The 14149-nt window shown below is 50.1% G+C and overlaps 2 protein-coding genes across 3 annotated transcripts in view; both read right to left on the minus strand.

Moving 5' to 3' along the window:
* LOC123755001 (uncharacterized) overlaps nucleotides 1–14149 on the minus strand; it is a 31437-nt gene that overhangs the window by 8276 nt on the left and 9012 nt on the right. For both annotated transcript variants that reach the window (XM_045737381.2, XM_045737382.2), the window contains exon 2: nucleotides 336–4830. In XM_045737381.2, coding sequence (XP_045593337.2) covers nucleotides 336–3988 — 3653 coding nt within the window. In that variant the 5' untranslated portion in view covers nucleotides 3989–4830. The remainder of the gene's footprint in view (nucleotides 1–335; nucleotides 4831–14149) is intronic.
* Nucleotides 4557–13785, minus strand: LOC138369337 (uro-adherence factor A-like). The gene is made up of 3 exons (XM_069332574.1): nucleotides 13763–13785; nucleotides 11348–12217; nucleotides 4557–4830 (listed from the first exon to the last, which is right to left on the minus strand). Exons 1-3 carry the CDS (start codon nucleotides 13783–13785, stop codon nucleotides 4557–4559), a joined length of 1167 nt encoding a protein of 388 aa, XP_069188675.1.

Below are 14149 nucleotides of genomic sequence, written 5' to 3' on the forward strand. Positions count from 1 at the left end.
ACTGCTCATAGCGTAATGTTACGAACAGTTTTACTGTTGAGACACTTGTGAGGCAGGTGTGTGAGGCAGGTGTGTGAGGAAGGTGTGTGAGGCAGCTGTGTGAGGCAGCTGTGTGAAGCAACTGTGTGAAGCAGCTGTGTGAAGCAGCTGTCTGAGGCAGAAGTATTGCCATGTTTTTCACACTGACTAGTCTTACCACAAAACCAAATGATTATTAAATATTACTAAATTTCTAGAAGTTATATACCAGTCATTATTGCCATTTTTTGGTTGCAGATTTTAATACTCTTACTTTCTGAATCGTGTAGTTTAAATTACAGAAATTATTATCTCACCTGGTTGCTCCGGTCTGTGGCGTTGGTAGAGCGACGCTCGTGTTGGGAGCGGTGGTGTCTGGGCTGGTGGAGGCGACGTCGACTAGTGGCTGGTAGGGGACGACAGGACTCCAGAGGGAGGAACGTCTACTATCCCATCCACTCTCCTGACTAGTGAAGATCTCACCAGTGAATTCCTGCTCTGGGGGACTCGGGAAGGTCCCTAGTTTGGTGTGGGGGTCTTGCACCGGCAGCTGCGCCTTCTTCGGCGACCTCCCGGGTGATCTGTGCGTTGTGTCTTTAAGTTTCTTGGATCTGTGAGCGGGCGAGGTTGGGTTCTCTCTGTGTGTTTGAAGGTTCTGAGGCGCACTGCGGTCGTGGCGGGTGCCGTCCGTCGTGTGCTGGTGCTGCTGCTGCTCCTGGTGATGGTGCTGCTGCTGCTCCTGGTGATGGTGCTGCTCTTGGTGATGATTGTTGTGCGGCTTTTGGTGGTGGTGGTGCTGCTGCTCCTTGTGGTGGTGCTGCTGCTCCTTGTGGTGGTGCTGCTGCTCTTGGTGATGGGTGTTGTGCTGCTTCTGGTGGTGATGGTGCTGCTGCTCCTGGGAATGGTGCTGCTGCTGGTTGTGGTGCTGCTGCTGGTTGTGGTGCTGCTGCTGGTTGTGGCGCTGCTGCTTCTGATGACGATGATAAGAGTCTCTTGTAATTTCCTCCTTGAATCTAGAGGCGTTGACGTGTTCTCCAGACCTTGTGCTCTCTCTGCTGGTACATGAACCGGACTTAACAGGTGGAGATGGTGAGCAGCTTTCGGTCCCCGATGAAAGTTTCCTAACTTTCTTTCCTCCACCCGGCCTCTCGTCCCTCACATGGCGGGACCTGATCATGTCCTTCAACGTGCCGCTGGAACAAACTGTGGCGTGCACTCCACTGGAACATTTATCTTGGCGGCAGATGTTGGTCTCTTCGGCCTCTCGAAGAGGGACGAACGCCGCCCTACAGCAGGGGGCGTCCAGGGGCAGGTGGTCGGGCAGCGGGGTGATGAGACTCAGTTTTCTCATGACGGGTCGAGCTCGGAGGCTACCGAAGAGATCCTCGGTTGGAAGTGACTGCTTGCGGGGCAACTTGGAGGGCATCTGTTTGTCAAGGTGGCACTCGTGGCGGGAAAGCAAGTGGTGGTTGGGCGGTTGTGTTCCGGCACCTCTTTCCCTTCCCTCAGTGTGGGAATCATTGTTTTTGCCGTCGCTGTCGGGCGCTGAGGACCGACCCGAGTCTGCTGCGACATCGGTGTTTCTTTGGCTGTGTCTCCGCGTTCCATATTCCTCAGAAGGCATACTTGTAATTACACTGTTTTCCGATTTCATATCACCACTGCCTAAATTGTTTGAGTGTTTCTTCGGGAGAGCGCAGTTAGGGGCATCTTTCTTGGTGTCAGATATCTGAGATAATCTACGCGAGTCTGGAGCCGTTGCCTCACAGTCTCCCCGCAAGTTTTCACACTGAGAGGCACTTCGTGACGCGATCCTCTGACAGTCAATAATGAGAGCGTCTGTCTCGCTGAATCTCTTCTTATATTCCACATATTCATCTCTGTCAAAATTGTCGATTTTTATATTTAGCGGCAATTCAAAAATATCGCCAGGTTTGGATATGAAGATTTTTTCAAGGCTGCTTTTGCGTCTCTCAGTGAGGCGAGCATTGATGCTCTCTCGGGCGCCTTCTCTCAACGCTTCCTCGTCCTCCGTAGCAAGAGGCGCAATGATGCGGGGTTTACGGTCACTCTCCGGTTTCTGGGTTGAGAGCACTGTGGATGGTTGCGGTAGAGGCTCCGTCCTCGGCTTCCTGTTGGGTCTGTGGAGAACAAAGTCTGCCTCACGAGCATTGATGTTCTGGTAGACCTCAGAGGTGTGGCCGTATGGTGCCGGGTACAGTAACTCGTTGTGCAGGTCGCCGGGAGTGAAGAGCTTCTGCGTGTACGTGTCCTGTGCTGGGGCTAAAAAGCTGAACCAGTCTGGTGAAGTCACTACAGGTGCTTTAATATTGGTATCCAATGGCCCTAGTGACCCGGACTTTGCAGTCAGGTTTGATAGGGTCCCGTGTCCATCTCCCAACACCAGAGGCTCAACCTCACCAAGATGTTGATGTCTGGAGCGCTCAGTGTTACCATTTAAGGATTCTGTACTAGTACAAAGGGCTGTCGAGGGAGACCTTACTGCCTGACCTTGGAACTGGAAAGGCAGATTCTCTAATGAAGGTCGCTGGGATAGCTGCATTTGTCTATTGTAGGAGGTCCTGTTACTGGTATCTCTTACGGCAGAATCTTGGAGACTGCCCGGAAGACTCACTGTTGTTCCAGCGGGCTCGTGCTGACTAGGAATATTGACCTTAGACACTGAGGTTTTGGGAAAGTCTGGTAAATCAATAGCCTTCGTCACAAGTCCTAGATCAAAGGAGTACTTCCTGGGCGATAAAGGCATTGAGGTGTATGTAACATTGGTGGTGGAGCTCTGAGACTCAAATAAGGGGTTGAGCACGCCAAGTGAAGACCTGTGTGACAGTCTTGTCGCGCATGCATGACTCGTGCCAGGATTGACACACGCACACTTTCCAGGAGGAGAGGTCATGAGGTCACAAGAGGTGGTGAGTAAGCCGCCAGACGTGGGCTGAGTCCTCACCACCTCAGGATTAGTGAACCTTCTAGCAGGAATGCCTTGCGAGCAGAACCTGGGGTTCCGGAGTGTGGGGACCTTGGAGGCACTGAGAGAGTACGAAATATCACAGGAATTGGGCGACGCTTTACAATATGCTACAGATTCCGTCTCTTGTGGTATACTGAAGGGCTTAATGTTCGCCTTGTGGTCGGTCTCCAGAGAACAGGAAGAGAGGGAGGTGTTGGCGCCTAGCAAGGCATCACCCTTCACTAGACTGAAGGGACCATTACTGAGCCCGCCAACGGTGCCGCAGGAGGTGGAAAAGGGTCCGCACTGAAATGGCGGGCCGCATGACGCCAGGAGCGACGACTCGAGAGACTGAAAATTAAACGCGGGAGGGTGATGCTCACGCCCGTAGCCGTGAGCAGACTGTCCGCTCTTCCTCTCGCCAACGTCAGACGTCATCTGCCTCGCGTGTTCATCGTTCATTGCTCTCTCCGACTGTAAGTTCAGCCGAAACAACTCTGGTTTCTCAGCCACGTACGTTATCATGTTCGTATTGTGACCGTTCTTACCGCTACCCGAGGACCGGTCAGCTCCCCCGCTTTCATTACATTCGCCACAAGATGAAAGAAGCCCCTCCGATACTCTCTCTTGGTGTTGGCTAGCGCTAGATGGGATACGTTCCTGGGTCCCGCACTTCCCCGTCTTGTTGTCTAGTGATGGGGCGCTCTCCGCTGCTTCCACTAACTGCTTATACAGCTCTACCCCGTGCTCTCTCTTCGCCTGATAAGCTCCAGGAGGGGACTTTAAGAGATCCAACTCATCTAGATCTTCCCCATTTCCAGAGTCTGGTGACGATTCAGTGAAGTGTTGGAGAACTTGGAGGTCGACCTGGGAGATGGTCGCAGGGTAGGTAGGTAGAGGCGGGAAGGTGGGTTCTGGGAGGTGAGATAGGGTGATGGATCCCGCTGGGTAAGACAAGGAAGTGTGTCCTGAGTGGTAAAGTGAAGCGCCTGGTGCGTGCATCACGTCTTCCAAGACCCTGGTGATCCATGCATGTTGCAACTGTGACCAACACACACACACACACTACAGGGATACCACTCTACTGCAGCTGTGCCTGGTTTACTGTACCTTGACGTAAGTCATCTCTTAGATTGTCACTATTGACCACCTTTTCTAACCCTCCGTCTTATTTGAAAAACCTATAGTTTCTATGATAAAATCTTGTAGCACACGATCAGTTAATGTGACAGACACATCACGGTTTCTGGTTATCAGAAGAACACTTTCTGGAAGTCTATCTTGAATATTTTCCAATTACCTACAGTACTTATGTGCGCTGTCCACTGGGCGGCGTCTCTCTCAACACTCTTCCACACCTTCCATCAGTCATGAGCGGTGAGACTCTTGCTCCCTGCCACGAGTGCCCTCACACACACACTCACTCGAGCTGCACTCAGCCTACCTGTTACCGTGGACCAGGTCCTCCAGAACGCTCTGTCGATCCCCTTTAGCCCTTATGTCGCTCTCACAAGTACTCAAGAATCTTCAACTACATAAAGATTCTTTGTGGACATAAAAATTTTATCTTTCATATCCAGGACTCTCCAGGGACTCGCGTCAATAATGCAGAAACTCTTAAAAAGACTGGGAAGGTTTCTGAAGGAAATCTTTTAACATCAAAACCAGAGAAGTCTACTCGAGAGCCTTTGTGGGCGCCAATCTCCCACGGCAGGTTCTTCGTGGCCTCCGTCGCTGCTTGCTGAAGGTCCCGCGCGCTCCGAGGCGGTCTGGACCGACTTTGAGGGGTTGAGGAGTGATGTTGAGGCTCCCAGCCAGCGTTGCCGCCACCACCACCACCACACCTGTAACAATGTCAACACCTTAGTCACTCCTAAAGACGTCTCACAACTCTCACTCCACCTTCCTCACAAACACCTTCCAGTATCCCACACACACACACACACACACACACACACACACACACACACACACACACACACACACACACACACACACACACACACACACATGTATATATATATAATGTATAGATGATACCAAACTACTGAGCACACATACATCAACATCAATACACTGGGCACCGCCTGTGATGTAGCACAGTACGGACATCACAAAGGGCCACCAATTCTTGCAACTATTGAGCATGTAAATTCATTCATTTGCATGTAACAACTGCATCCACCTGGTCTTCCACCCCTCCCCCCCTTCCCTCACCAACTCCACCCATCCCCCCCCCTACATACATCCCCCCATCCCAAAATTCACACCCACTTAAGCTCTCTCCCCAACTCATTACCTAACCCTTCCCCCTAGAACTTCAAAGGCCGGTACATTATCTCTTCTCCCTCTCCCTCTCTCCCTCCCTCCCTCCCTCTCCCTCTCTCTCTCTCTCTCTCTCTCTCCCACCCCCGTCCCCCTCTCTCAATTAGTGTTATTAAAATAATATGATCGCTCTACATGAGAATGTCCAACAAACAGATTAGTTATCTAGCGTGGAGTTGGGTTAACAGTTGGAGCGCTCCGCCAGTTTAATTGAAAAATATATAAACCACTTCTTTTGTCGTTCTGTTTTTATTTGAAATGGTGTGAAATAGATAATCTATCACGAAGTAATAATATAAATGGAGAGGTTTTTTTCTCACAACCATACCGGTGCCCCCAGGACACCCTCTCAACCATACAAGTGCCCCCAGGACACCCTCTCAACCATACAGGTGCCCCCAGGACACCCTCTCAACCATACAAGTGCCCCCAGGACACCCTCTCAACCATACAGGTGCCCCAGGACACCCTCACAACCATACAGGTGCCCCAGGACACCCTCTCAACCATACAGGTGCCCCAGGACACCCTCACAACCATACAGGTGCCCCAGGACACTCTCTCAACCATACAGGTGCCCCAGGACACCCTCTCAACCATACAGGTGCCCCAGGACACCTTCACAACCATACAGGTCCCCCCCAGGACATATTACACAAGTGTACTGTGCGGAATTTTTAAAAAAATATTTGGTCGCTGGCAGTAAAGTGAGACGCGGTGGACAGCGGATTAATTCATTGCTGCGTGAAATTGGTACGTTGCTGCCTCAGTTTGTACGTGTGTACGTGAGAGTACATGTGTACGGGCGTGTGTACGTCTCTCTCTCTCTCTCTCTCTCTCTCTCTCTCTCTCTCTCTCTCTCTCTCTCTCTCTCTCTCTCTCTCTCTCTCTCTCTCTCTCTCTCTCTCTCTCTTCTTGATCGTATAATCATTTACGTTCGTGAGATTAAACCGTAAGTTTTCCGTTGATGTTTTCCTCGTCTTTGTATCTTCGTGAGATTATCTGTTTTCGCTTTGCTCTTGCACTTAAAGTTTCTCATCCCTGACGTCAGCAGAGGCGGCATCATCCATCCACACGCACACACACACACACGCACGCGCACACACACACACACACACACACACACACACACAGTGAGAGTGGAGAGAGGCACCAGTGGAGTGCCACTAGGGCCAGCGTTAGTGCCCATCTAGTTACTAACAAGTGTTAACGACCTGACAGACCGTCCTGGCACTTCACACCAACAATGCAACACTAACGAGGAGACTCAGAAGTGAAAATGGCCCAATTATGGGAATCACGTCACTCTGGTGAACTTTAAGCCCGCCAAATGCAGTTATGAGGGAGAACAAGAGAGGAGAGGAGACCTGGTCACCAGTGTAGCATGAGGAGCAGCCAAGCTGGGCTAGATGTGTGTCATGGTACTAAAGAGATTATTTGTAGGGCGGAGCTACGAGACTATGCTCGATCCTGCAAGCCTACGCAGGGGGAGAACATTTCCGTGAGAACACACAACTTTAATATGGCCAAATTCTCCGTGTCAGACCCTACCCTCCAACCCCAGCACCACCACGCCTCGCGGGTAATCTCATTACAATTATTATCTCTGATTAAAATTACATTGAAATATTTAGCCCCCCCCCCTTGCACCATGATTGCTTCTTGGTCCCCATGATGAATGTTGCAAGAGGTGGCACAGGTGCCCCGAGTTGCACTACCTGAATGTTCAATGTTGCAGTGCCAGCTATGAATATTAATTAACTCCTTCCGGTGCAGCCTATTCAACCCTGCAACCAACGGACGTATCTACCCATGTTGACGTGTTGATGACGTGTTGATGACGTGTTGATGACGTGTTGATGACGTGTTGATGTATCCTATATCCCCGTCAAACACATACCGAAACTACGACGTTGGTACAACGTTCAAACAAGGTTTTAACACCTCCTAACCAGTTATAACAACCAATATAGCCAGTTGTAACAACGTTCTAATACGTCATAAACACGATAAGCCAAGACGTAACAACTTTATTACAAGTTGTAACAAGCGGAAAATAGAGACAATTTCGGTTTGTGTTTCCAGGATAGAGAGACATCTCTGAGGGTCCTAACTGGGGGTCTAACAACATAATTACAAGATAAACACTTGCCGGTGATTAATGTATTTGAGAACAATCTCCCTGTGATTATGAGTAGGCCTGTAGTGCTCCACCCGCACCCCGCGGCCACCAACAGAAACACCTCCCTTAAGCCAAGGAACAGTCACTGGATTTACAAGTGCCACGACGGCCAGTGTAGGAGTTCCTAGCATGGAACGACGGACTTTGTGAGGATGGAGAAGATTATGAGTGTACAAATCCACAAGGGCCGTGACGAGGATTCGAACCTGCGTCCGGGAGCATCCCAGACACTGCCTTAATCGACTGAGCTAACAAATCACCTTGTGGATTTGTTCATTTGATGCATCACGTTAGTGTGATCTCTGTATGTGATTATGAGTGTGTATGAGTGTGTTTGAGTGTGTATGAGTGGGATGGGGAATACACTGATGACACTGAGGTGGCGTCAAGACCACAGGAAACGAAGAACGAGCTAAAACTATTTGCTCAAAAGGTAATCCTATTCCACAAGCACTTCAAGCTGAGATAATGCGTTTGAAACCCCACGATGAAACCTACGATGTTTTGGAGCGTGTTAAATGAGCTACAGCATGCTCCTCCGCCGAACAATTACCTAGTACTGCTCCAAACCACTGGAAGTTGACGTCTAACAGCCGAGGTATATATATGGGTTAGAGTATCGTGAGGTTTGCAACGACGTTATATTGATTAATTTCTTGACGTAAACGGTATAGTTTGTTGAGACTAGAGAAGCGTTGCGTGAAGTGATGCGAAGGTACTAACGTGACTGGTGTGGCACTCAGGTAACTGGTGTGGCACTCAGGTAACTGGTGTGGCACTCAGGTGCCTTGTGTGTGGAACTCACTCCTCACCTTTCCCCTCACCTCTCATCTCTACCTCTCTTATTTCTCCACATAATACTCCCAAACAAGCATCTCCTATCAGCAATAGACCTTAACTCATTTTCTCCTACCCCTCCCTCCTCTCTACCCATCAACCCCCACTCCACACCAACCTCAACTCCCTCTCCCACTTACATCCCCCCCCACAACCTCCCCCATCCCCCCCACAACCTCCCCCATCCCCCCCACACCCTCCCCCATCCCCACAACACCCCCGGGCAGCACCGGGGCCGGAAATACCGACATCTCCCCCTCATAATTTCAGAGATAAAAATCTGGGAGAAAATTGGAATCCCGAGTATTTTAGAAGTGAGTCAAGCTACGAGTATCTCCCTCATTCTCTCGGGTGATTCAGGTCATGAGTGAGAATCTTCACTCACTGTCTTGGTGTAGAGGGGTGGTACAGTGCCAGGGGGACACCGTACACTGTATGGGTGGTATAGTGCCGGGGGGAACACCGTACACCGTATGGATGGTATAGTTTTGAAATTTGTCGTATTTTCACGAAGCAATGTTCATTAAAATTCCTCTTTGAATGTGGTTATGTGTGTGCATTTGTGTGTGCATTTGTGTGTGTGTGTGTGTGTGTGTGTGTGTGTGTGTGTGTGTGTGTGTGTGTGTGTGTGTGTGTGTGTGTGTGTGTGTGTGTGTGTGTGTGCGGGTGGGTGGGGGGTTGTTTGCTTTATTGAAGTAGTTTTAATAGCGACCTTAGGTATTTAGGCCAGCTGAGAGAGCCCGTGTTTATTTTTGTTTGTGTGTTGGGCATGAGGAGCCGTGTTGAGCTGCGAGGCGTCTGTCTTGGTGCTCGGAAGGTCGGGTGATGGGTAGGGGTCTGTTGACCAGTTAGTAAGGTTGGTGTGTGTGTGTGTGTGTGTGTGGTGTGTGTGTGTGTGTGTGTGTGTGTGTGTGTGTGTGGTGTGTGGGTGTGTGTGGGTGTGTGGGTGTGTGTGTGTGTGTGTGTGTGGTGTGTGTGAGTGTGTGTGTGTGTTTACTAGTTGTGTTTGCGGGGGTTGAGCTTTGCTCTTTCAGCCCGCCTCTCAACTGTCAATCAACTGTTTACTAACTACTTTTTTTTCCACACCACACACACACACCCACCCCAGGAAGCAGCCCGTGACAGCTGACTAACTCCCAGGTACCTATTTACTGCTAGGTAACAGGGGCACTTAGGGTGAAAGAAACTTTGCCCATTTGTTTCTGCCTCGTGCGGGAATCGAACCCGCGCCACAGAATTACGAGTCCTGCGCGCTATCCACCAGGCTACGAGGCCCCACATCATATATCAGATTTAGTGTGTGTGTGTGTGTGCTCACCTACTTCTACTCACCTAGTTGTGCCTGCAGGGGTTGAGCTTTGGCTCTTTGGTCCCGCCTCTCAACCGTCAATCAACTGGTGTACAGATTCCTGTGCTTACTGTGTGCTTTGTCTGGTGTTTAACTAGGTATGGACTCCAGGCAGGAGCTGCATACTCCAGGATTGGTTTGACATAAGTGGTATACAAAGGCCATAACGATTCCTTACACACAAGTTTCTAAAGGCAGTTCTTATGTTAGCCAATCTAGCATATGCCGCTGATGATATCCTTTTGATGTGGGCCTCTGGGCACAGGTTCGGTGTGATATCAACCCCCAGATCCTTCTCTCTATTTGACTCTTGCAGGATTTCACCTCCCAGATGGTACCTTGTGTTCAGTCTCCTGCTCCCTTCGCCTTATTTCATTACTTTACACTTTCCTGAGTTGAACTTTAGCAGCCATTTTCTAGACCATTCCACCAGTTTATCCAGGTCATCCTGTAGTCTCTGTCTATCTTCATCTGTCTTGATTCTTCTCATAATTTTTGCATCGTCAGCAAACATTGAGAGGAACGAGTCTATACCCTCTGGAAGGTCGTTTACATATATCAGATAATCAATATTCCCATACTTCAGCCCTATTCCTTTTCTCCACCCTGCTCGCCGTGGACCTCAGTGACCTTATACAGGAAGGTGAAGGGACGACGACGTTTCGGTCCGTCTGGACCATTCTCAGGTCGATTGTGACATTCGACTTGAGAATGGTCCAGGACGGACCGAAATGTCGTCGTCCCTTCACCTTCTAGTGTGTGGTCTGGTTAACATACTTTAGCCACGTTATTGTGACTTATCGCCTGCTTATACAGGACCGTCCTCTCCAACATGGGGCCACAATGGTCTGAGACGGACCGAAACGTCGTCACTTTCTTGTCTTAAGGCCTGGGTAATGATCAGCCCCGTTATTGTGACTTGCTGCCTGCATACATCTCTAATAAATATACTAGATATATGTATACAGTATATTACTGAAAATAGGCATACAGTGTATATATATATATATATATATATATATATATATATATATATATATATATATATATATATATATATATATATATATATATATATATATATATATATATATATATATATATATATACGGTATATTAATGCATGTATATAGTACATAATTGTACATTAATGCTAGTGATCGAGTGAGTGATTTAGTGTCAATGGCCAAGAATGAGTCCTAGAAAAGTAGACAAATGTTTGGTTTGAATTCGACCAATCTAAAACGACCTAGAGCGGGCGGCCAATCAGAGAGCGCCACGTCACAAATAAGGGCAACACCCAATGGCCGCGACGAAAAAGGAGATTTCCAGCAGCTACACCTGCCTGACGGGAGAGTAACGTCGGCGCCAACTGTGCGGCTTTTATTTACCATTTTTTAGGCCCAACGGAGGCACGATGCTCTATTCCACAACAGCTGTAGGCACTTGACCACCGCGGGAGGACGGAATGGAACAGCTTGTCGCGGCCGGCACCCCAAAAGTCCTGGAGGGAGTCAGCGCGGTGTTGAACCTTCGACGCCTCGCTGAAGAAGCGGCGCGCGCAGACACTGACGTCAACACACCTGTGGTGAGCGCTGATTGGCTATAAAAGTGAGAAAACTACTTGTTTACAATAGAGAAGAGTTCCGTGTAACTGGTCGTTGCTCACAGTAGGCCTACCCCGAAGAGGCAGTCTGATAATGCCTTCACAGAAATCATATTCTGTTTACGTGGCTCCAGCACCTCCCTGTAGCTCTGGGCCACAGATGGGTCCAGCACCTCCCTGTAGCTCTGGGCCACAGATGGCTCCAGCACCTCCCTGTAGCTCTGGGCCACAGATGGCTCCAGCGTCGCCCTGTAGCTCTGGGCCACAGATGGCTCCAGCACCTCCCTGTAGCTCTGGGCCACAGATGGCTCCAGCACCTCCCTGTAGCTCTGGGCCACAGATGGCTCCAGCGTCGCCCTGTAGCTCTGGGCCACAGATGGCTCCAGCGTCGCCCTGTAGCTCTGGGCCACAGATGGCTCCAGCGTCGCCCTGTAGCTCTGGGCCACAGATGGCTCCAGCACCGCCCTGTAGCTCTGGGCCACAGATGGCTCCAGCACCTCCCTGTAGCTCTGGGCCACAGATGGCTCCAGCACCTCCCTGTAGCTCTGGGCCACAGATGGCTCCAGCACCTCCCTGTAGCTCTGGGCCACAGATGGCTCCAGCATCGCCCTGTAGCTCTGGGCCACAGATGGCTCCAGCATCGCCCTGTAGCTCTGGGCCACAGATGGCTCCAGCGTCGCCCTGTAGCTCTGGGCCACAGATGGCTCCAGCGTCGCCCTGTAGCTCTGGGAAATAGATGGCTCCAGCGTCGCCCTGTAGCTCTGGGCCACAGATGGCTCCAGCGTCGCCCTGTAGCTCTGGGCCACAGATGGCTCCAGCGTCGCCCTGTAGCTCTGGGAAACAGATGGCTCCAGCGTCGCCCTGTAGCTCTGGGCCACAGATGGCTCCAGCGTCGCCCTGTAGCTCTGGGCCACAGATGGCTCCAGCACCTCCCTGTAGCCAATATGAACGTAACTTAATATTACATTGAAATATACAACTCCAAACTCAGTATTATAAACCAAATGCGCAGCGAGGCCCGACCCCGCTCTCTGGGAGGAGAGGGCAGGGACCACCTCCCACTGTGACAACAGGGACCACCAGCCACTGTGACAACAGGGACCACCTCCCACTGTGACAACAGGGACCACCAGCCACTGTGACAACAGGGACCACCAGCCACTGTCACAACAGGGACCACCAGCCACTGTGACAACAGGGGCCACCAGCCACTGTGACAACAGGGACCACCTCCCACTGTCACAACAGGGGCCACCAGCCACTGTGACAACAGGGGCCACCAGCCACTGTCACAACAGGGGCCACCAGCCACTGTGACAACAGGGACCACCAGCCACTGTGACAACAGGGGCCACCAGCCACTGTCACAACAGGGACCACCAGCCACTGTGACAACAGGGGCCACCAGCCACTGTCACAACAGGGGCCACCAGCCACTGTGACAACAGGGACCACCAGCCACTGTGACAACAGGGGCCACCAGCCACTGTCACAACAGGGACCACCAGCCACTGTGACAACAGGGGCCACCAGCCACTGTCACAACAGGGACCACCAGCCACTGTCACAACAGGGGCCAATAACCTCCATGATATTACCAAGATTAATTAGAGTTGTTTAGTATTATTCAAAATTAATTGGCAAATTAAAGTGATATATAATTACACTGTTCTCTGCTTGTGGGGGAGACAACCCCTCTCTCTCCCTCTCTCTCTCTCTCTCTCTCTCCCTCTCTCTCTCTCTCTCTCTCCCTCTCCCTCTCCCTGTCTCTCCCTGTCTCTCTCTCTCTCTCTCTCTCTCTCCCTGTCTCTCTCTCTCTCTCTCTCTCTCTCTCTGTCTCTCTCTCTCTCTCTCTCTCTCTCTGTCTCTCTCTCTCTCTCTCTCTCTCTCTCTCTCTCTCTCTCTCTCTCTCTCCCTCATTAGCGTGTTTCACTATTATATTCCATGGTTGATATATTACAGGAACTTGGACCATTACCGTGAGCTCAAAGATGTTTCAACCACTGCCACTATGAATGACCAGACCAAAATCCTCGTCAAAATTAGTAATGCACAACTTTTTAATTTAAAGAAGTTATATAAAAATGTTGTATAATTCTAAATGATATTCGGCAAACTTGGAGACTGAAAAATGTCATCCAATATTAAGAGTGTTCTTATAATGTAGGAATCTATATATATATATACAAGCGAGAATTTCTGTTTATTTGCGTCCATCCGGCTGCCCGTTTTACCGTCTATCTGGCTGCCCGTCTCTCCAAGGCATGGATGCTTTCGGCTAGCGTCAGGCAACTTTGCACGAGAACTGGTCTGGGTATGGGACGGACATAGGCTGGTCGGGGGGTTGGTCCTATTATGAGGTGGGTAAAGTCCAGTAAAGTCCCCTCTGTTCCCAGATAAAACATGTGTGAAAAGTGGATGGATGCGTCCCTAGAGGTTTTTCGCATGAGAGTTAATTCAGTATTAAATGGTGCAAACTCTGTGAGCAGGAACTGCGGCATGATCTCCCACATTACATCACTGAATGCCCGGGTATTTGACCATTCCGTTGGCATGAGGTACCTGGAGCTTTGCAATTACTTTATTCACTCTCGTGTTCTTGAAGATATTCTCATATTGCACCGAAAAATTTGCCAGTGCAGGCTACTGAACATATGGGCCCTGTATGACTAACCATCCTGCGAGATGGGGACTTTTAGTATCACTGCTGCCTTATTCGCTCTTGTGTGATGATATCCTCATAATGCTCCCAGAGTCTGCCAGTGCAGACTACTGATCACATTAGCAGAAGGGGATGACCCTGTTCTTCTGGGCAGCCGAGGGCCCCTGAAGAACAGCGTCCCTCATCTTCACTACACACAATAT

The sequence above is a fragment of the Procambarus clarkii genome, chromosome 28 (assembly GCF_040958095.1).
Source record: "Procambarus clarkii isolate CNS0578487 chromosome 28, FALCON_Pclarkii_2.0, whole genome shotgun sequence".
NCBI lineage: Eukaryota > Metazoa > Arthropoda > Malacostraca > Decapoda > Cambaridae > Procambarus > Procambarus clarkii.